Here is a 24074-nt window from a genome sequence, read left to right as displayed (position 1 = left end):
ACAGGCACCTGCACACAATGGTGCAAATAAATGCACACACAATACATACACAAATGAAAAATAAACTATTTTCAATTAATAAAATGGAGATTAACATAATCTGAACTAACATACAGAATGCTTCTCCCCACCCCTGATGGACTAAAAGAATACCTGAGACCACCCTGTATTTATCTCCGGGCCCATAATTATGGACTAATGTTCCATACCCACATGTTATTCCTGCATTGGTCTGTTTACACAACCCAGAGACCTCGTAGGGCCCAAGGATAAATAACAAGGGTCCTCTTGGGAAAGTGATGGACTGCATGCATATGCTGCATGACAGTGAGTCACAGGGGACACGGTGGCTTCTCAGAGACCACAGTTGTTTCCCTGAGGCACCCAACCTCAATCAGCAGAAAACCTTCTCGTCCATAACCATAATAAAGAGTAGTCAGGAATCTAAGGCTGCTGGTGCTCGGAGGACTTAAATAAGGCTCACTGGCCTCTCGGGGTGGAGAATCTAACGGCCGTCTTGGACCCACTGTTGATCCAACCCCTATGAAAAAGTCAGACTCCTTTTGTAACTAGATCATAGTTTCCAGCAATAAGTTTTAATAGTTAAATTAAGAAAAATAGAAAAATGTTTTTTAATAAAAAACTGAGATTACTTTGGTAGTATAGACAAGAGAAGTGAGAAGCCAGCAGTACTAAGTAACCCCCCCGACAGAGCCCAGGGCTGAAGATGCTCCAAGAGGGTATTTCCTGCAGATCAGGGCCACTATAGCATTTCAAGAAGGCCGTGGGAACAGCCAGTCTCCACCATCTTGCCGCCTCCACAGATGCATGGTTCCAGGGGGTTCGCCTCTCCAGGCCAGAAGAGACTAAGGAGTTTGTGACCCAGACTATGTCTGGTGCTAGCCCTGATTCTTCTCATCTGCACTAAGAAGCAGTGGGAGCCTCCTTGAACCCTGCCTACAGCTTACCCACAGCACAGCAGGGCTAACCTCTGAAGGTCCCTCCACCCAAAGTCCCAAAAGCCTCAGCCACTTACCATGAAGCCTTGTCTTCATTCTGCTAAACACATAAAACATGACGAACCACAGCGTTCCCGCCTCCAGAGGGGACCCCGGCCGTGTCTGTCTGTACAGGGGTTACAGAAACTTTGAGACATGACTCAGACTTCCATTTGTCTCCTTCACCCCGGAGTCCTTTGCTCCTCTCATCTTCTGAAAGTTAAGACGGTCAAGGATCCTCCCAGCTGAGGGAGAAGTGTACGAGTTTTCAATTTGCCCAATCACACCATGCATGTGTTACTCAATGAAGATGGTGAGAGAGCACAAAGGAGGCCCAACTACAGAGATGTTGTATTTAGCAGTTTACTTACTATGACAATACGCTGGTAGGTAACAGTAAACCCGTTGATCTTACAGAATAAGTACAGTAAGTTTATCCTAGTTTCATCTCTGCAGCTTTTCTAAAGGATCAAACAAAATAATGACCCCTTAAACAGTGGGTCCTCGTCCTCATCATCACTAAGTCCTCAGCACCCAAGAACTCCTCAGTGCTTAGAGCAGTTCACTGAGACAAAGGCAACCAATAAAGAGTTTCAGAAGCATTCCCCAGGGTGGTGGAAGAATCCAGGCCTCTCACATGCACAGCCAGGGGAGGCCCACAGTGGCCCTGGGAAAGCCCAGCCTGTCCTACCCAGAATGCTTCAAATGTCTCCTACACCCAGTCTCAAGGAGGCTGCAAGAATGTGGCCAACAGGAAGTGGAAATGGTGCATCTTCTAAGTTCTTTGTATTTGATCTGCAGACAACAGAATTAAAGAAGCCATCCCCACCCCCCCAAAAAAAAAAAAAAAAAACTAGTCCAAAAATACCAGCTAAGTTTACCAGGTTGAGAGCAGTGTGACCAAAGGCAATCCAGGTCCCTGTCCCCTTTGGCTCTGTCTCGTCTCTGTACATTTTCCCAGACATTCACATAGTCTACCCCAGAGCCTTCCATAGCACTGGCCTCACTCTGAAGGCTCTGTGTCCTGTGCATTCCCTTCACCAAAGTCCAGGAGCTCACAACCAATCCAAGTGCCCTTAGCAGGGAGAGACGTAAGTGGCTATTGATGATTCTTCCCCTCTGGGACAAGGATAGGTTTTGGAGGCCTAGATCTGCAGAAAATCTGACTTTCCCTAGCTACTCTATGGCAACAGCTGCTCTCCTAGCCTGATTCCTAACAGGGGCAAACTTACAGTTAGGAGGTAGCAATGAAAATAATTTTATGGCTGGAAGACACCACAACGTAAGGAACTGTATTAAAGGTCTCCGCACTAGAAGGTTGCGAACCACTGCGTTAGAAGAACAGACCCTGTTATTAAGATGTCAAGTTCATCACTGCATAACATACAGGCATGCTAGAATGCCACGCAATACTTCAGAAAGACAGTTATTATCTGTCAATTAAACTTTACAAAACATGAATTACAACTTGGCTTTAAAAAAAAAAAAAAACCTAAACTTCTATTTCCAAACGAACAGCCTTGTCAGGTCCAAGTTTCCTGACAGTGTTTTACCCAGAGAAAGAGCAGGCCCATACACATGAGAGGAGTCCTTCGAAACACAAAACAAGACAAACAAAGGCTCCAGAATTGGCATCCCTAATATCCTACCCCTGCAACCTTGGCAGTAACTAAGACCCTCTAGGTTCTGGTTCGTACAAGGGGAAAATTATGTCCCTTACAGGCCATAATCGGGAGAAGAGGGAAATGTCAACCCTAGATGTACAGTGGCAGGCATGCAGGTTGACTTCCTACAGTGATGGGGTAGCATTTACGTGGAGAGCTTTTTTATGTTTTTGACATTTGGTAACATGGGCGGGCACTACCTCATTTCACTGCAAAGCTCCTGTAGATTGCTGATTGCTCCTGCTGACAGAAAAGCCAGATAAAGGAGAGTGAGAGAGAAGGGAGAAGACTGAAGAGTTCCTAAGCCCCACCAGGGGCAGATGGGATCACTTTCACTTGAAAGTGCCCACGGATCCTCCCCCCACCCCCTCTCACCTCCTCCTTGTGTTCCCAGACTACCAAAGTTGTTGTCTATTGTTAGGCCAGCTAAGCCCCTGGCTCAGGGTAACTCTGTGCAGACGACAAATGAATGTGGGATTCTCTGAGAAAATACCCTCCTCTTTGTATCCTATGCCCCTGGCTATCTGTCTTTCCCTTGCTGAAGGATTTAGGCTGAAGCCCATCCAGCATACTGGGATGCCAAGGGGAGAGGTTGGCTGTTCAAAGTTTCAGGAGCCCAGGAGGAGTGTGTCCTGCCGATCAGAGATGAGCTTTGCGGGAGTCTCCTTTCTGGATGCTCGTCCAGCTTTTCTATCAACACATCAGGACAAATGAGGTGTTCCTGTCAATCACTGAAGGTGCACAGCGTTCCAGCTGTATCCTCCTGAGATGATGGAGCTTCTTGGGAGACATTCAACATAGAAAGGATTTCTCTGTTCAGGAGCAGTTGAGATGTTCAGGAGGAATGAGTCTGCAGGTGGTCATAAGCCTGGTGTGAAAAACTGCTGAGATGGTCCAGGGTTCAGTGACAGCCTCGTAGCACTCCAGAGAGGTCTCCTAGACCTCAGAACACCAGCCAGAACTATAGAACAGTAACGTCACTGGACCACACCCAGTCGAGAAGAGTCGTGGAAGTCCGCATCTCTCACCTGCAGATTTGCAAAGATGTGGATGGAGGCCCCAGGGCTCAGTGCCTTCACACACCCAGGAAGTCACTAGTATAAGCAAGGAGAAAACCCAAAGGAAAAGCCACACACTGAGAATTCCTTCAAGAAGCTGACAAACTGAATAACCAGGTGTGGTGGTACACACACTTTATTCCCAGCACTCTGAGGTAGAGGCAGTTTTGAGGCCAGCCTGGTCTTGCAAAGTGAGTTCCAAGAAAGCCAGGGCTACAGAGAAATACTCCAAAAACAATGTAGAGGAGGAGGAAGAAGAGGAGAGGGAGGAGGAAATAAGAATAAGAATAAGAATAAGAATAAGAATAAGAATAAGAATAAGAATAAGAATAAGAATAAGAATAAGAATAAGGGGAAGGAGGAGGATGAGGAGGAAGAGGAGGAAGAGGAAGAAGCTGTGTAGAGATTGAAGAACTACCCAAGAATCTAGAAGGAAAGACTAGAAGCCAAAGGGCTTCAGAAAATTTTAAGAAAAATGATGCTGACATCCAGGCTCTTTCTGTGCAGAATCAGGCCACAGGTCAGTGTGAAAGTCTCACACTTGTTTATGCCTGTAAGTGCCTGGTGAACAAATTTTCTTTCTTTTGTTCTCTCCTTCTTTCTTTCTTTCTTTCTTTCCTTCCTTCCTCCTTTCTCTCTTTCTTTCTCTCTTTCTATGGCTAGATGGCAACAGCACTTGGACTTGGTTTGTCCTGTCCACTACCTGGCTAAACTTAGATTAGTTCTCCTGCCTTCCTGTCATTCCTCTTCACATGTGGGAGGGAGTTTGGTTAGCCGAGCCCTGAGAACCTTCCCAACTCTGAAGGTCTTGCATTTCTTTCAAACATGGTATTCAGCCATCATTCTTCCACATTGGCTTTGCATTTTGGCCTTGATCATATCCTTCCTGGCATCTGGACATCCATGCAGCTCTGGATAGACTCTCCACTTTCTCCAGCTCTCTTATGTGTCATCCCTACTGGCCATAGTGCCTGTGATTCCTAATTGACAACTTGACTGGATTTAGAGTAATGACAGAAGCACACCCCTGGGTGTGACAATGACAATGTTTGCAGAAATATTTAACAGAGCAGGGAAAAACCATCCTGGATGTAAGTGGCATTACCCAATGGTATGGAGTCTTAGACTCAGTGAAAAACACCACTGAGCCAAGCCGCAGCATTCGTCCCTCCCACCTTCCTGACTGCAGATGCGGTGTGACCAGCTGCCTCCTCCTCCTTCTGCCAAACCATCCCTGCCGTGGTGAACTGTATGTGCCCTCCAACTGACAGCCAAAATTGTTGTACCTTCTTCCCCAAATGACATGTGTTGGAATTTTGTCATTTGCTGTTTTGAGAAAAATAAATAATGTTTTTTTGAAACCTTCCTCCAGCCAGAAGCGTCATATTCATCTGCAGAGTTCCATCTCCCCAGACAGCTCCCCGAGACCACCGTTCTCTGAGTTCCGAGCATCAGAAAGTCCATAAGGATTTTCTATTTTCATTTGGAACTGGAACATTGCTGAAGATGGCCATCTTCGGCCGACTTTTCTGTAAAGCACGGACAGTGACGAGTTCCCTCTTTGCAGGCTATAGTTTTCTTAAGGACTACTCGGTGCTGGTATTGACTCATGAAAGGGTTCTTAAGGAGCATATATCTGAGTGTGGCTCAATCTCAGTACAATTTTTATTTATGAAAATAGGTCGGGCAGAACTGGGAGACGGCTCGATGGGTAAGAGCTGAGCAAGCACAAGAACCTGAGTTCAGACACAAATCACTCATGTGAAAATGTAGGCATGGCCATGAGCACATGTAATCGCAACCCCATCAAAACAGCAGTGCCAACCAACCAGAGCTTCCAGGGACTAAACCACTACCCAAAGACTATACATGGACTGACCCAGGGCTCCAACTCCATATGTAGCAGAGAATAGCCTTGTTGGGGCACCAGTGGAAGGGGAAGCCCTTGGTCCTGCTAAGATTGGACCCCCAGTGCAGGGGAATATGAGGGGCAGTAAGGGGGATGTATGGGGGGAATACCCATATGGGGGAGGGGGAGTGGAGGGGAGGGGGGCTTATGGACAGGAAACCGGGAAGGGGAATAACATTTGAAATGCAAGTAAAGAAATCTATCTAATAAAAATTTTAAAAAAAGAAAAAGAAAATATAAGCATGGCCATGAGCACATGTAATTGCAGTGTAAAGGTGGAAGTCATACAGAGACAGGAGATGCCAGGGGGCTCGAAGGCCACGCAGCCTGTGTAGAAGAGATGAGACCCTGTCTGAGGGAATGAGGCAAAGAGTAATAAAGGAAGACACATGGCATCTTCCTCTGACTTCTGAGCATGCACATGGGTGTGTATACCCGCTCACAAGTGCATGGACAATACATGATCCAATATTACAATACTCTCTTGCTCTTTCCCTCCTCTGTGTCTGTCTCTGTTTCTCTCTCTCTCTCTCTCTCTCTCTCTCTCTCTCTCTCTCTCTCTCTCTCACACACACACACACACACACACACACACACACACACAGCTGGTTGGGTAGACACTCTACAGGGCATAATTTTTCATACCTTACCCTCAAGCCATCCTTACCAATAGACATCTCCCACTGGCCCTTCTCTCGTTGCTATGACTATGATCATGACTCTCTGCTATACTGGGATATGGGGTTCTTGACAGCTGGCTCTGCTGGCTCTGTGTAGTCTACCATTTGAATCCCCATGTCATTGCTGCTCCACATATAATATGTATCCAATAAATGCTCATACTTGTTTCCCTTACCATAGTGTAAGGAAAGCATCATTAGAACAGACTAGGAAGCATCAACAAGCCAACCATCACAGATGACAAAGGATGGACCAGGGTTGAAACCCAGCCCATGCTCATGTGTTCACATGTGCCAGAGCATGCTGGGAAAGCAACTGCCCTGCTGGCCTCAGCATAGATGATCTTGGAGAGAACTCTGTCTGCTACATCAAAGGGCACATGGCCTGATCAAAAGTTTGGACCAGACATTCCACCTCCTGGATCCATGCCTCTGTTCCCTCCCACTCAACCAATCCAGACTGATAGCACTCCTGGGACTGGGATCAACCTGAGGGGCAGACATCTGTGGGAGCTTTAATCTGAACCCACAGCTGACAGATAATATCTATCACTAAGACATTCATTCTGCTATGCAGTCTACAAGAGCATGCAAGCATCAAGACCCTCCATTCTCCTGATGCTCCTGAGATTATGTGCAATGGGAATCCAGGTTGAGCACACAAGCTTGCGGTGAGCAACATCACAGGACCACCGTCTAAAGCTGACATGACCTAATCCGTATCTAGAACAACAGAGAAGAACCTCACCGTCTCCCTCATCACACACACACACACACACACACACACACACACACACACACACACACACACCACATATCAAACCCGCTGATTCACTGCCAAGGGGACAAAACCAAATCACACCCCATTCAGAGGAGAGAAATGAGAAGAAATAAAGCTCAGGGCCACATTCAATAGGAAGATGGGAGAAGTAACTTTAGGTGTTTGACTAGAGAAAAGCCCAGGCAGGATGATGAGAGGAGAGTGAGGATATCTAGCTTCAAATAGCATCTGGGGACAAGGCTCTTGTCGTGGGTAATTTTGATTGTTGACTTGATGGAGAACTAAGTCACAATGGACTCAAATCAGTGGGTAAGTTTGGGAAAGGTTGGGTTAACTGAGGTGGGAAGGCAGCCTTAAAGTGGAGAGTAGAGTCCCAGACTGAAGTCCACCCCAGACTGAAGCAGACATGGGAACAATGACTGCATTTGCAGAGCCCAGTGAGGTGACAGGAGGAAACCTGAGTCACCAGATGTCAGAGAAGAAAATACGGAGATCACACAGCATTTCAGACTGAGAGGTGTGGACTGAGACAAGGGTGTGGAGGCAAGAAGCCTCCGTGCAAGGGGATAAGAATGAGTAGAGCCAAGGGTGGTGGGTCAAAAAATAGGGGAACACAATGGGCAAAGCAAAAGTGTGGATCGGAGACTAGCTAGGAAAGAGAGGAACAGCAGCATTTGGGAGTGTGAACTGGCTCCTTGGTGCTGAGAGTCATTGAAGTATTTCGTGTAAGGAATTTTATGTTCAGAGTTCCATCCAAATGTCTTCTCTGATTCAACACTAAGATGCCCTGTAGTATATCACAGTGACAAATAAAGGAGGTGCTGAGTGCTGGCTGCATAGGGAGAGTGAGGTGTGGAGAGATGTGAGAAGAGGGACGGACAAGTGAGAGAAGAGGGATAGAGAAATCAAGGGGAGCTTCCAGATTCTAATGAAGACCAGGAGAAGGATTGGGGCAACGAAGACAGAGAGCAGGGGTGACGAGAGGGTAGCTTTGACAAGCATGCAGCATTCGAAATGTTTCTGGACATACGGCCATCTCCAGCAAATAAAGTAGACACGATCCTGGAGACAGGCTTAAGTGGCAGTGCTCAGGTAAATGAGGGCAAGGTGAATTTGTGGGAGTCATCACTTATAAGTGGATAATAGCATACCCAGACATCTTATGGAAGCAAGAGAGTAAAGACTGAGGCATCAGCCAGTGTAAGGAATGAGACTTTCATGGGTTGAGAGTTGAAAGGGTGAGGAAATCTAGGGCAGCATCCAGATTCTAATACAGACAAGGAAGATGGTTAGAACAGCAAACACAGAGAACTACAGACAGAGCTACATTCTTCCTATTTGAGAGTAAACTAAGTGGGAAGGAACACATGAGGGATATCCACGGATGTGGGAGAGGGTTTGGAGGGAAGTCAGATCAGATCCTAAAAAACCCAGAGGAAGAGAAAATAATACAAAAGACTTAACAAGTGGCCACTATGTCAAATGAACCAATGACTGATAGTTGTTTCAGGGTTAGAAACCCTAGAAGAAAGTAAGTAATAAGGAAAAGATTCCCATAGTTCCTAAAACTTAACTGGTACTTGGACATGATGGATGGATGGATGGATGGATGGATGGATGGATGGATGGATGGATGGATGGATGGATGGATGGATGGATGGATGGGTGAGTGGATGAATGAATGGATGGACAGACAAACATGGATGAAAATACTCTCACATGACTGCCGCCCATTGAAACCCATTGTCTACACCCTTGATTGATTTAGATGTATCCTTCCAGAGCTAGAGAGACATATCAAGTTAACACAGAGCATCCTTTCCAGACTCAGCTTTATACTATTCCCCACAGATCATCAGAAACAAAGAAATGTACAGTCCACAAAAAAAAAGAAAGAAAGAAAGAAAGAAAGAAAGAAAGAAAGAAAGAAAGAAAGAAAAGAAGAGAAAAAACCTAGTAACTTTTCCTAGACAGAAGGGAAAGGTCAGCTCATCTACCCCAGCTTCTGGCAGAATGTCAAGAGCAGTTTTCAACACACCATCCCATCTAGAGAAACCTGCATGTGTGTGCACCCCAATCAGACTTCTTTGGGGAAAGGATGAGTGTCTACCCTACCACTTCATGCTTTCTGGAGAGAGAAATGGAAAAACCTGTCCTCAGCAGAGCTGCCGCCCCTAAAGCCAACAGCACAGCCCCTGGCCAAGTCTCTGGGAAATGCATCAAATCAAACTCAATGATCAATAATAAAATCAACAGCATTCTCAAAGCCAAGGGGGTGGAAATTCAGAAGGGGCAATCCAGTAATTCCTTCTGGGGCTCCACAACACTCACTCCCCAAAGTTAATAGGCTTCACGACTTTCCTAGATATACCTACAGTGTCCCAAGGTCAGGGACAGGGGAGTGATAATAACCGTGGAAGGGTCTCCATGAACCCCTAAGTTCCTTCCTCCCATCTGTGACAGGAAAAAAAGATGGAAACCCCTTGTAAGGGTTAACCAATCAAGTAAGAAACTGTATCGGTCATACAATTCAGCTGGAAGAACGTTCCCTTGTTAAACAATGTGCCTGGAACACTCCGTTGTCTTGGTCTGGAAACTGAAGCTATAGAAATAAATTAACAAGTTCAATAATGTTCATCTTGGGCTGACCTATTGGCAGATAAACATCCTGTCTGGACCAGAGCTGAATTAACCGTTTCAGGGTTTGGAAGGTAAGAGAAGGCAGAAGGAGTGAAGGCAACACGTAAACAACTATTTAAGGAAATTCAAGCACTGAGAACAAAGGAGCCATTTCTTCAAGAATCTTTAAGAACGGGGTGGAAAGAAACAATCAAAACAGCTAGACTTAGGTTTTCGGTCTTTCTGACCTCTATCGAAATTAGTCACTGTGTTTCATGGCCTCTTCTATGACCTGAAAAAAAAATAAAACCCCACAAAAATCCCATCTGGGCAACAGGAATCCCAGGAGGCAGGGGCTGAGTTTCAGCTTCATGTTAGGAATGAGAAGCATAAGCAGAGAGTGATTTTCCTGGGACCTACTCACTTCCTCACACTAGGGAAGCCTCTATTCTGCTCTCACCTCTCCACTTCTTAAGAGCCTTGGACCTCGACGGTACCTGTAAACAGAATGGCTGTACCTGCATTCTCAGAAACACACAGAAGGGACAGTGCCAGCTCCAGGTCCTGACCCACTGGGTGGACAGAGGACATTCACAGCTTGGTCAGACATCAGACAGACTAGTGGCCACAGAACTAGAATCGTGTGATGAATCGTCCTTCTCAAAGCTTAGAAAAGAAGATCAAAGGCGGGCGAGGCATTATGAGCTGGGTGGTCTGAGACAGCAATGGGGGGGGGGAGCAAAGGATGCCAAAAAGGACACAGTGCATCGCCCACATCCCCAAACAAAACTGGCTTTGTTTCCCTGACTAAAAGTCCACAGCAGAGAAAGCAGAGAAATCTTGAGTAAAATGCAGCCACAAGGCATGAGCTAGACCTCTAGAGTCCACTATCAGGAGAGAGACACTGGGGCAAGAGGAGACAGACGGCGATGAGGGTAAGAGGATGGGAGACTAAAGGAAGTGGACAGCCGGGCTCCACATGGGCCACTTGTCACTGTGGAGTATTAACTACCTACCATGTACCGGTTGGATATCTCAAATGCCACTAAACACATATTTTGTGTCATCTAGAGTTTCATCAGTGGCTCCAGTTTCTCTTTGTCAGTTGGCTATCCTTAGAACGCTGACAACAGATCAGTTAAACACCTGGGGCTCAGTGGCAGAGCCCACACCCCACATTATTGAGACCAAAGTTTGTCAGGGTAGAAGACCTTGGCCACTCCAGGGGCAAAACACCTCCTCTGCTCCAGAAACACACCCGGAGATGCTGTGGCCTTGGCATTTACTCACACACTCCCAACCATCCTGTGTAAACCATGGGGATCCCCTCATCTGTTTAATCTGAATCCTGAGTATTCTCTTACTCAGGCAGCTGTGTCCTCGAGCGCATATGTAGACTTTTGCATGGGGCTGTGTGTAACATCTAAGTAATCTGCAAACTTAGAGTGTAGGTCCCATGGCGAGTGTGTGGAAGGAACGTGAGGCAGAAAACCCAGGTATTGGGGGCCCTGTTCCTCCACTGGGTCACTGAGGAGATGCCTTCGCAGATGACGTGAGGCTTAGTCTCTCACTTTTGCTCTCTGTTCTCTGCCTGAGAAAATAAGTGGTTTGCTCTGCCACAAATACCTGCCCCACTGTGCTGTTTGCCACAGGACCAAAGTTAAGGGGGAACCATCAGACTCTGGATCAAAACAAACCTTTTCTCTTTATAAAGTAAGTAGCTTGGGTATTTAATTAGAGTATTGAAACCTGACACGGTCAAACACGTTGCCTTTCTAGGTCTTGGATCTTCCGATGATAAATCGAGAATCTTGGACCAGGTATGGTCCTTAGTACCTACAATCTCAGTACTTAGTAGGCAGAGGGAGGAGGATGACTGCAAGCCGGAGTCCAACCTAAGTAACACAGTAAGTTACAGGCAAGCCAGGGCTAAATCGCAAAACACCATCTCAAAAACAAAAATCCAATCCAATACAAAATAAAGATAAGGATCTTGGATGAGATGACCGATCTTCATCCATCACTTCAACTCTGACATAGATAAGCAGAGTTCTTATTTATAAATTCTTATGATGCCTAACCAGTGACTGGCTTAATACCTGCCCTGTGGCAATAGATTAAAAATTCTCATTTTGCAAAGAAACCAATGAGCACAATGGAGAGGTAACTCTGTGACATGTGTAAGCTGGGGCTCCATCTCTGGTACCATGAAGAAACAAGAAATAAATGAGGGAGGGAAGGAGGGAGGGAGAGTTGGGGGACATAGGGAAAGGAGCATAGGAGAAGGTGGGAAGGAAGAAAAGGAGGGCAAGAGGGAGGGAGGGAGGAATAAACAACAAAACAAACAAAGAAAGAAACCACAACATGGGGAAGTTTAAAATGTGCCCTAAGGTGGTGTGAGTAGTGAGAAGCATTATGGGAACCACAGACCAGCCATCTGAAACCTCAGCTTCATGTCATATAGTATGGGCAGCTAACAGTTAATAAAGGAAGGCACCGCTGCTCTCAGTTGTACAACATAATACTAACAATCAACACTGGGTAGTTCCGGCAATGCCACAAGGACCCTGCAAAAATGATGAGAGGAGAGATTCCAAGCTTCTGACAGAGTGCAGGGGCAGCTCCTTCAGAGGTGTGATCCTCACCCAGGTACTCGACTGGTCTCACATGCAGGCTGGTGTGAAGGCCTAGCACAGCTGGAGCTTGCCCTTTACTCCTTCCCTAGCACTTCCTGCTGCTGCCACTCCCCAGAGTCCCTGATGAAGTGCAATGGCCTGGCAACAAGGAGATCTGAAGGCAATGTCAGATCACTAGAGTCCAGAGCAGCCACCCTTCCTTCTTCCCTTCCGTCCTTCTTTCTTTCCTTCCTTCCTTCCTTCCTTCTTTTCTTCCTTTGTTTGAATAATTTTTAGGAAATATATTCTGATCATGGTTTCCCTCCCTCACTTTCTCCCAGATCCTCTCCACATCCCCACCCATCCAACCCCAAGCCTTCTATCGCCTTGTCCCTAGAAAGCAAACTGGTCCATTAAAAAGGAGGAAGACCAGGAGGAAGAGAAGAAAGGCAGCGACAAAGCAAAAAGACAAAAAAGAAGTACACATAAGAAAAAGTGAAGAAAATATATATACTCAATGATACACACCTGCGTACACACATATATACTCAGAGATATACACCTGCATGCACACATATATACTCAGAGAAACACACCTGCGGGCACACATATATACTCAGAGATACACACCTGCGTGCACACATATATACTCAGAGATACACACCTGCATGCACACATATATACTCAGAGATACACACCTGTGGGCACACATATATACTCAGTGATACACACCTGTGGGCACACATATATACTCAGTGATACACACCTGCGGGCACACATATATACTCAGTGATACACACCTGCGGGCACACATATATACTCAGTGATACACACCTGCGGGCACACATATATACTCAGTGATACACACCTGCGGGCACACATATATACTCAGAGATAGACACCTGCGTGCACACATACAAAAACTATAGAAACAGAAAGTCAGAAACCATAATAGATAAGCAAAAGACAAGGTAACAAATGCCCAAACAAAGCATTATGAGACAAAACTTCTCCAAAAATACCATTGAGTTTGTTTTGTGTTGGCCATCTCGGCATGGAGCCTCCCTTAAGTGTAGTTTGCCTACAAGTGTAGTTTGAGGCTCCCTCAAAGAAAACTATGGCTTCTGGGTTAGGGATGGAGGCTCTCAGGAAGCCATACTCTACATCTTTCAGAGGTGCTAAGCCCACGATAGTATCTCAGACACCAGGACACCAAGGACCGTGTCGTTCCCAGGCAGAGGTGCCTGCTGTGGTCTGCACAGTATGCATCGGAAACTGACCACAGTCAGGAGACCCTTCTCTCCAACGCACGTCCCACTGCAGCATGCTGGGTCTTCAGATGGTTCCAGATTGTGTGATTAAAAAACAAAGCACGCAAACACGAAAGAAAACCCGCAGACAGATCCCCAAACCCATTCTTCCACCGCAGTGAGGAGGGATGAACCCAGACCCTGGGGTAGGCTTGCTACTAAGAGTGCCCAGGGGACCCTAAGGCACACACGTTATTTCCCATTTGCCAGCCAGCAATCTGCTCCTGATTTGCTACAGCCTGATCCTACCAGGAAGCACCACATTCTTCCTCTACTATTTCATCTCCCTCTGGTCCAGCCTGCCCTGGCCTTGTGTCAGATTAATATTCCTATTCCATAGAAGCCAGACAAAATTCCCTTCCGTGCGGTTGACCTCTCCCGTTGCCCCCAGCTGCCTGGAAGCTTACAGAGCCAGTGGCAGCCACCACCCCTTCCCCACCCTAGGGTCCGGAAGTGTAAACACTCAGGGTGGCCTGACTCATACAGAAAGTTATTAGGGAAGGAGTGAGGTTTTACAAGGTGTCGGAGATTTCACTAGCTCACAGGACCAGAGCGGGTGTCCGGGATTTGCAGGAGAGCAACTGGCTTTCCACCATGGTAAGGACATGGCCCAGGTTATGTCTGATGCTCCCAGCTTCCTAACTGATGATCAAGGCTGGGCAAAGAGAAATTCTGTAAGAATTCAAACCGGTGATGATAGTAGCCAATAGTTAGTGAGCAACTTATCGTATGTTAGACACGGCACTAGGAATGTTTAATGCTTTATCTCTAATGCATTTAATTCCTCAGTGAACGCAACAAGGATAGCACTGCCCCCCCCCTTACAGAAAACATCAAGTGAACATAACAGAGGTTTGGTGAGTTGCCCAGAGTGTCACTGGAACACTGGAGTCTAAACCTTTAAACACTGCACAGCACATGCCACCATGCCCTGAGTTTTACAGACTGCCCCTTAGTACTGCGCCATCTTTCTGGCCCATGAAGGGAATGATTTTGAGGACTGAAAATGGCTAAAGTTAAGACCATGAAGGTAGCACATTCATGCCTCCAATTGAGCTGCGTCACCTGACTGCAACCCTACCTACTCAGGCTGTGGGACATTAGTCTACCCAGGCTGGTCCCAGTCAAAGCCAAAGCCCAGCCCTACTCTAGAAGATGAGATCATGAGAAAACAGTTCCAGGGAATCAAAAGCGAGTCAAAGAGTCTAAAAGAGACTTTGCCGCCTGCATTGCTGGAAAAGAAAGTCTCTTTTGGGCCCTGCTCGGCATGCATGACTCTCCCTAGCAAGTTTAGAAGCACAGAAGAAGAGCTCCAAACAGACACGTGCACGCTCGTGTACAGAGCGGCAGCCTCACAACTAAGCTGTGGAGGTGCGTTGTTCATGACGGATGAGCAGGTTAACAAAGTGTGGCACACATATTGTTATGTGTATGGATCTAGTCAGCTCCAGAAATGAAGGAAATCCAGCCACGGGCAGGGCATTATGCTCAGTGAGAGGACCAGTCATGGAAGGATAAACACTGGAAGATCTGCTCTCATGATAGTCGAACTCACAGAAGCAAAGGATACCGTCATGTTACCAGGGATTGAGGAGGGGGCATAGGAAGTGGGGCTCTGTGAAGCTTCAGTTCTGTTGGATGCATTGGGTTTAGTGGTTCACAGCACATCATGTGCCCATAGTTAAGGCAGTATCACACGTTGGCACGTAAGCCCAGTGAGTCTCAGGTTAAATGATCACACACAAAGGCAAGACACTGAAGGAGATGTCTAATATGTCTACACTACTGATGTCCTTATGTCCCCAGTCACCCAGTCGTACACACTAAGGTTCTCCTTTTCTCTGCAGACCGGTATACTCCAGATAAAGTTGTTTCTCAAAAAGGAAATTTCAACAAGAGAGAGAGCTGTTTGAGGGCAGAAACGGAGCCAGCTAGTGGGGGAGGTGGGCAGTAACAGAACGAGAGGATGAAGAGAAGGCTACAGTGACACACGTGTATGAAAAAGCCACCATGAAACAAACCCATCTCTCTCTGTGTGCACATTAAAAAGAATAAATGGAAAATATGATAAAATTCAGACACATCGTATAATACAGATGACCTTTAGGGACATAAGACATGGTACTAAGCAAAATAAAAGGGAACAAAAGAACAAATCCTGGTCGGTCCCACCTCTGTACGGTCCCCAGAGAAGTGAAACTCACGACCACAGAGAAAAAGAAAAGTGGTTTCCAGGGGAGGATGGGGTCAGAACTGAATGGAGACAGGGTTTCAGAAGAAAGGGCGGTGTTCTATGGCTGTGGACACACACTGGTGACCACTCAGCTGCACATTCAATCAAACAACACGGTGCATATTTAACTGCAGATCCAGCTTTCCGACTCACAATACTTAGATTTTTCGAGACAGGGTCTTGCTATGTCACCCATGAGTGCTGAGAATGCAGCCTGTGCCACCACCCCGGCTTAGCCATGGTTGTAAAAGATGTGTATAATAAACGATGGGTGTGCCAGATATAACGACAGCAGAAACATACGCTGGCATCTTTTAAAAAAATAATAATAAGCAGAAATCAATAAACTCCACAGTCCGTAGGCTAGCCTGAAACCCCAGTAAAATGGGATGACAGATTTGCCCTAACACGGGTGAGTGAAAGTTAAATCTCCCCACGATAAATTATTTAAAGAAGTAACCCTGCCTGACCAGGTAGCACCCTCAGTAAAAATGCATGATTAGAGATCACTCACAAGAAGCCTGAGACCAACCTGCAGAACCATAGCTTCTTCCTCAGAGAGCCAGTTCCCAGAGCTGCTGGCTCGCCTGACCCCAAGGCGTGCCTAGCCAACAACAGAAGCCATGACCTCGTGATTGCAATTTGATGAGGAAGCCAGAGAAGTCACATGCATCGGAAGCAGATACCTGAACCTGTGATGAGCCCAATGGATAATTTTGTACATCACCTAAAATGGCTTCAGAGGGCCAGAACTTGACCCAAACACCATGTTGACATTGCCATCCTCTGAACGTGTGTCACAGGCAAAGCCAAGATGTCTGCTGCAGGAAGTCGTGTGGTCTGTGCCCAGACTGCGCATCAGCTCCCTCCTCCTTAGGGAATCTCTCCCCCCTGTACCTCATCCCTCCCTGCCTCTCAGTTCCATAGACTGCTTCAACTCTGTGGGGAGACGAATCTGGAGTACCCTCTCAGATCACTCCATCCTGGGATGGAGATCTCTACATCTTTGACGAGCCTGTGAATAAACTCTTGCAGGGGGAAAGGGGGGATGGGAATTGATCACTTCAGTCATTGGCCTGCTTCACGGTAGAAAGAAATGACCTGGTTCAGTGACGTAGGCAATCGCATTCCAGAAAGAGACTTGCTCAAACATGGTCATGGGATAGAGTGTCCAGGAGAGGAGTCAAGATGGCTAGACAAGACTGGAACTCAAACTGTAAGTCAGCAATTAATCCAGAAATCACAGGCTGGTTTCCAGGTAGAGGGGATATGATGAGACCTTAGAAGTCACAGTATTTGGTGGAGAAGTAAACACTGTCTCAGAGCAAATTATTAACCTCTCCCTCTCCCTCTCCCTCTCCCTCTCCCTCTCCCTCTCCCTCTCCCTCTCCCTCTCCTTCTCCCTTTCCCTCTCCCCCCCTCACTACCTCTCTCTCTTTCTCTGTGTCATACATTATACCCTGCAGTTTCCCCTAGATCCACCCCTCCCATCAGCCCCTCCCCTCTCCCCCAGATTTTACTCCTTCTCTGTTTCCCTTTTAAAAAAGTAAAAAAACACAGGTATCACGAGGATATCTGCCCAACATGACATAACAAGTTACAACGACACTAAACTCGAATCTTCTCATCAAGGATGGACAGCAATGCAGCCCAGTAGAAGGAAAGGGGTCTCAAGCATAGGCAAAAGCACCAGAGACAACCCCCACTCTTCCTGTCGGGAGTTCCACAAGAACGGCAAGCCACAAAATCATATGGTACATGCAGAGTACCTAGGTCAGACCCGTGCAGGGTCCCTATTTGTCGCTTCAGTCTCTGTGAGTCCCTGTGAGCCCTGCTTAGATGATTCTGTGGGTCGTGTTCTGGGTCCTCAACTGCTCTGGCTCCTACAATCCTTCCTCCCCCTCTTCTATGGGGTTTTCCTGGCTCTAGTGTTCGGCTAGATGAAGCTTCTGTGATACCAATGTGATTCTCTGTACAGTTTGGTTCTGATGAAGGATCCAACTGAGGCTCTTGACCTCCTCCTCCTGGTTGGGAGGACTCATGACAGCTATACAAACAGTGTGGGCCCTGTAGGCTAAAAATTCCGAAAGCCAAGACAATCGGGCAGTGTGTCTGTGGACGAGCAAGGGCAGGTGCACAAACGGAAAAAAGGACTCATCAGGGCTTCTGTAGTCTGTGAGCCCTGGGGTTTAAAATTCCACATTTTTTTTCTTTTCTACCCAGACTCGCATCTTGGGAATAGCAGTCACACCCAGAAGTGATAATTCCCACCAGCTTTAAGTCCTTGACAGCATGGAAAGTTTCCCTTAGGGGCCTAGGGAAGGCGATGGCAAGGCCTCCTGTGGCTCAGAGCTCATTCCTCCACTGTGACTGCTGCTGTGAGATGCCTGTAGTCTAGGGCGTTCATCTAACCGAACACGTCCTGCCTTCTGCACTTTCATCATTTTCAAGGTGAACAGAGTGACCGGGCTCCTCTTTTGCCCAAAAGCTTTTACTTATTAATCAAAATTAATCCTAAGAAGACTTGCAAAGCACATGGCAGGTTAAGACTACCTCCAAGTGACTCAGTAAATGAGGAGAGTGGGGATAACAGGAAAAGAAAGGGATTCTAAAGAATGAGAGATTAGGGCTGGAGAGATGGTTCAGCGGTTAAGAGCACTGATTGCTCTTCCAGAGGTCCGGAGTTCAAATCCCAGCAACCACATGGTGGCTCACAACCACCTGTAATGAGATCTGATGCCCTCTTCAGGTGTGTCTGAAGATAGCTACAGTGTATTTATATATAATAAATAAATAGAATAAAACGAAGTAAGAATGAGAGATTAGAGGCGCATCAGAAACCACCAGGACAGTGACAGTCCAATCTTAAAGTGGAGAGAAAGACAATGACGACCCAGAGAAGAGAAAGCAGCACAAGGCTCTACTATCGCTCCCTGGTTGAGGAGGGAAATCAATCCTATCCAAAAGGCAAATCAGCAGGCCCTGGTGAGGAGAAACACCCAGAGGGAAAGCCAACAGTGTCACAGACTCAATCCAGCTAGAGGCGTTGTTGAGACTGAGGCTCCATTGTGTGACCAGTGCTTCATTTCCAGTCTCAGAAGACTGACCGACACTGTCATGAGAGATCACATTGTTCAAGGCTAAGCTAACCTAGAAGCCCAATAACAATAACGACAACCCATGGCACCTGGGTCAACTTCCACAGTGCAGTGGCAGGAAGTAGTGATGGGAGGCAGTTGTGGAGAGGGAGAGGCCAAAGGTGGCCACACTAAGAGGCTGAGGTAGAAGGTTTAGTTGGGCTGGAGAAGGATTCGGCCCCACTACCTCTGAGGACAATGTTGGAGTCTAATAGACCAGAGTCTAAAGGCAGGGAGTCGCCGAACCTCAGAAGCCACTTATGTGCCATGAGGTTCACTGCTAGAGAGACTGGGACTTCTGGAGTCCTGGCAGAATAGTTAACGTCTACAGCTGTGTCCTCAGTCAGTGTTTAACGCTATGTGGATTTGGAAACAGGCGCTGGTCCACCTGTGAAGACCAAAGTGATGTTTGCTTTTCCTGTTCACAAAACACTTGGGAAAGACTACTAGAACGTTAGGCATGCCAGTATATACAAACTGGTAAGTCCCAGAGATGTGGAAGAACTTGCCCAGGCACAGAATACAAGGTCAGATGCAACCTGCAGAATCTTCTGGTACATAAAAAAGGGGAAGCTTCCATAGGAATGCAGCTCTGTTGGACACGTCACTCTTGACCCATCCAGGTTAAGCACCAGTCTAACAGGTAAGCAAGACGAGACACTGCGCTATGAGCTGACCCAGCCCAAACCAACAGACGCCATGCTTAGAAGACCCAGCCAAAGACAAGCTGATGCGTCATCTGTTAGGTGTTCCTTGGTTTCTTCTTTTTAGTAGACTTTCAGTAGCAGTTTGGCTCTATTTTTTAATCAAACATTAATATTTGCATTCCTCCTTTTAAATTTGTCTAATTTTATTTATGCATTTTAAGCCACTCTTGTTTTACATTTCTTTGTTTTTTTCTCTCCTTTTGTAACATTATTCCCCATTTCCCTTTTCCTTTCTCTTATCTCACATTGCTTTGCATTTCCTTTCTCTGTCCTTGCCTTCTTCCTTAGTTTATCTCATTCATTTCATATTGTAAAAAAAAGAATTGAGACACTCTTTCTCTGTGTAGCCCAGGCTGTCCTGGAACTCAATCTGTAGACCAGGCTGGCTTCGAACTCAGAGATCCCACTGCCTCTGCCTCCTGAGTGCTGGGGTTAAATGCATCCATCACCACGGCAGTAGTGGCAGATGCCTTTAACCCCAGCACCATGATATTTTAAGTTTTACTCTAAGTTCTTTTAAATCCTTATTTCATGCTCTGTGTGACTTCACTGTTTTCTGTTCCGTGGTCCTTGTTGGGGCACTAGTTAGCTCAGGTTGATTTTCCACACTTTTCCCGCTCTTCTTCAGTTTGGAGCTGTTGCTTTTACAGCAGTATCTTCTCTCCCTTTTCTGAGATTAGTGGAGATTGACTCCCCGAGAATGCCTTGCTCAGTAAAATCAGCAGATACCCAGATCACGACACAGAAAGGTCGGTGTGAGGAACCAAAGCAGTGCAGGGCCGAATCACAACTCCCCGGCTATCTAGATGTCTAGTGGTTGGAATGTTGTACAGAGAATTCAAAATCCATAAAATGATAGATGACTTCAAGAGGAGACAAAGGGGAAGATGAACAAAGTGAAGAAATGAGTTCAGAATGTGGATGAGAGATACAGCCACGTCAAATAAGAGGCAGATGAGAAACACGACGAGGAGATTGGTGTGTGGGGGTGGGGGATCAAAGCAGAAATGTTGTAAGTGAAAAATAATCTAACTTTAAGACAACCAAAATCATCATTAATAGATTAAACCAAATAAAATAAAGACTCAGAGATGAAAGACAAAGTGGAGGTCATGGCACACTCAAGCACAAAAATTACAGTATAAATAGATAAATAATATAAATGAAAACAAATCAGGATGTGGCTCAGTTAGCGAAGTGCTTGCCTTGCAAATATGGCGTCCTGGGTTTAAGCCTCTGCAGAAAGCTGGATGTAATGATGTTATCTGCAACCCCAGCACTTAGGAAGCCAAAGTAGGCACAGCAGGACCTGTTGGCCACTCTCAGCTATGAGTGAAAGGCCAGCTGAGCTCTGCAAGACTCTGCCTCAAAAACCATCTTTTAATTGAAAATCATAACCACAAGTTCAAAGAACTAGGATTAAAAGAGTAGTGGGATAAAAACTAAAACCATGGGAAATTGATTCAATAAAATGATAGTCAAAAGGAAAGAAAGCCCGAAGTTTGGTGGCTGGAGTGGATATCCAGACACAAGAGGTATTCAAGAACCCCAAGTTGGCAGGACTAGAGAGAAGCCTCTCTAGACAACATCACACTCGAACACCAAAGTAAAGATCCAGAGGTCAGGGAGGACCGGAGCAAAACTAAGTCTGGAGGCCTGGCAGAACCACAGTTCTCATAAAACTCACAGCACAAGAACAAGCCAGTTAACATTCCAGCCCCAAGGGAACAGGGCTCAGACGCCTTTGCCCCTCTTAGTAGCTGCAGCAACGGATAGCTTCTGAGGTACGGACAGTCCATTTTCTTTGAGAGTATGACTCCAGGTGAGTTGACCACATTCCCAAGAGGAGGCCATACCCAGGGTCATTAGAAGCAAAGAAATGATAGCAATCGAAAGCAAAAGGAATGAAGTGGATGCTACAAGAGCAACGAAGACTGTGGGACAAAGAGTTGCTTCTTGGAAAAAGTGAGTGAGGCTGACAGAGAAGATGCTAACTGACAAGGTGCACTATAAAAGAAGGACATTATAAGAGATGCTCGTTAAAAGCCACGGGATCACCAAGGACAGCTTTGAGAACTCATATTCCAAAGAGCTATGAAGTCTAGAGGAAAGTGAGAAAATGTCTAGATGTATATGATGTAACTAAATTGAACCTAGAGTATGCAGAAAGCTCGGTCAGCAATAAGGAGAGACTAATAGAGCAATAGAGTTTTCCCAGCCAAAGAAGTTTTGGACTAGGCAGCCTCAATGCTTCGTATGACCATATATTATGGTGAAAATAAGTGTGTATTTAGAATTAGCCCTCTGGACTCACTTTAGATGATCCCAACCTTGTTGGCAGCATCTAGAGCATCATAATCAGGAGCCAAGCGAACATACACCTTCTTCTCTCGGTCAGGCCTTATCAGGGTATTGACTTTGGCCACGTCAATATCATAGAGTGCCTTCATGGCCTGATTGATCTGGTGCTTGTTGGCCTTGACATCCACAATGAACACAAGGGTGTTGTCCTCTAACTTCTTCATGGCTGACTTGGTGGTCAGTGGGAGTTTGATGATAGCATAGCGGTCACGCTTGTTCCTCCTGGGCGCACTCTTTTGAGGACATTTGGGCCACCTCCAGAGCTGCTGTCTCTCGGTCCGCCGGAAGGTGGGTGACAAGTGGATCTTCTTTCTGTGGCTGTGGATGCCTTTCAGCACTGCCCTCTTAGCTTTCAAGGCTAATTTATATCCAATAGTATACTAACTGGGAGGGGGGAATATTGCCTCTAAATGAGTAACTAGGTCAAAGTATCCATTTTTATTGAAATGGTGCTTGAAGATTTAGCCACAGCAGTTAGGGACGAGAAAGAAATGAAAGATACAATTAGCGAAGACGACATCACATCATCCCCTTTTTTTTCTGTGGCCATGCCACTCGGAAGGCATCCAGAGTTGTCAGAGTATCCCCTTTGAAGATGATATGATTATGTCCTTAAGGAATTCTAAAGATTCTGTCAGAAAATTCTTAGATCTGATTAACGCCTTCAACGATATAGCGGAATACAATCTAAATATTGAAAAATCCACAGCATTTCTCTACACCAATAATCCATAGCATTTCTATACACCAATAATTACTCGATAAGAAAGATATCAGAGGGAGATCCATTCTTACACACACACACACACACACACACACACACACACACACACAATCTAGAAATAAACCTAACCAAGGAACTGGAGGCGGGAGGCTTTTCCTATGAAGCTTCAAAACCCTTGGTAGATACTGAAGAAGACACCAGAGGCACCAGACGACAGAAGCACCTTCACACCCAAGGACTGGCACAATCAACACTGACAATGGCGCCTCCCAGAAAGCCATGTTCACACTCAGTTCAATCTCTATCTAAAATTGCAGTGAGGTTCTTCACGGAGGTAGAAAAATAGAATTTTGAAGTTCATATGTAAGCACAAAATTCCCTGAATAAGCCAAGCAATCAGAAACCAGAAGAGCAAGGCTGGATGAGTCATGGTGTCTAATTTCAAAATATACCACAGGGTCATCATAACAAACAACATGGCGTTGGTACAAAGACAAACAAAAAGACCCAAAAAGAAAGCCATGCAGTTGCAGCCACCTGGGATTTACAAAGAAGACGGAGTGCAGCTTAGAGAAGAGAGGCTCTTCAGCAAATGATGCCGAGGAAACTGGGTGGATGTGGACTCCATCTCTCCCTCTGTGTGAAAATCAGTGAGTTTAGCAAACACTTCAAACCTAAGAAATTGAGCCTGCCAGGGAAAATCTTTCAACACAGAAGAATGAGCCTTTTCAGAAAGGAGTCCAGGAGCTCCAAAAAATAATAGCTAGAAGTGAGAAGAAACAGGACTGCATGAAATTTCAACTCTCGCACATCAAAGGAAGCATTTGTCAGAGGGGAGAGGCAGCCTACAAAATGGGAGAAAATCTTTGCCAACTCTATACCTTACCAAGGGTTAATATCTAGAATCTATAAGAACTCAGAAAGTTAGGCACCAAAGGGAAATCATCCAGTCAGTAACTAAGCAAATGAATTGAACAGACAGTCCTCAAAGGAAGAAATGTGTAAGCAATGAATAAACGCACATGCACAGAGTTCAACACCCTTACCCTTCGGGGAAATGCAAACGAACCTCTTCTAAGATTCCAACTTACCCCTGTCAGAATGCCTATCATCAAGAAGATGCGTGACAAGAAACGCTGGTGCAGAGGAGGGGGCAAAGGGAACCCAACTTAACTACTGGGAGGAACACAGCCAGTATGGAATACTACGGACCTTCCTCAAGAAACCAACCGTTAGACGACCATATGACCTACGCCACTTCTGATTATGTAGCCAAGG

At 46.0% G+C, this 24074-nt stretch overlaps 1 protein-coding gene across 3 annotated transcripts in view; it reads right to left on the bottom strand.

The window, feature by feature from the left end:
• Ano2 (anoctamin 2) overlaps positions 1-24074 on the bottom strand; it is a 341360-nt gene that overhangs the window by 291484 nt on the left and 25802 nt on the right. The window contains exon 1 of one of the 3 annotated variants that reach the window (XM_039108820.2): positions 10726-10844. The exons of the other annotated variants lie outside the window; for them this stretch is intronic. Within the exon in view, the coding sequence (XP_038964748.1) occupies positions 10726-10776 (51 nt within the window). The 5' untranslated portion in view covers positions 10777-10844. Of the gene's footprint in view, positions 1-10725; positions 10845-24074 lie in introns of those variants that run through there. 3 annotated transcript variants of the gene reach the window in all.

This window comes from Rattus norvegicus, chromosome 4 (assembly GCF_036323735.1).
Source record: "Rattus norvegicus strain BN/NHsdMcwi chromosome 4, GRCr8, whole genome shotgun sequence".
Taxonomy (NCBI): domain Eukaryota; kingdom Metazoa; phylum Chordata; class Mammalia; order Rodentia; family Muridae; genus Rattus; species Rattus norvegicus.
Note: the sequence above shows the minus strand (reverse complement) of the source record. Positions and strands in the feature narration are given on the sequence as shown.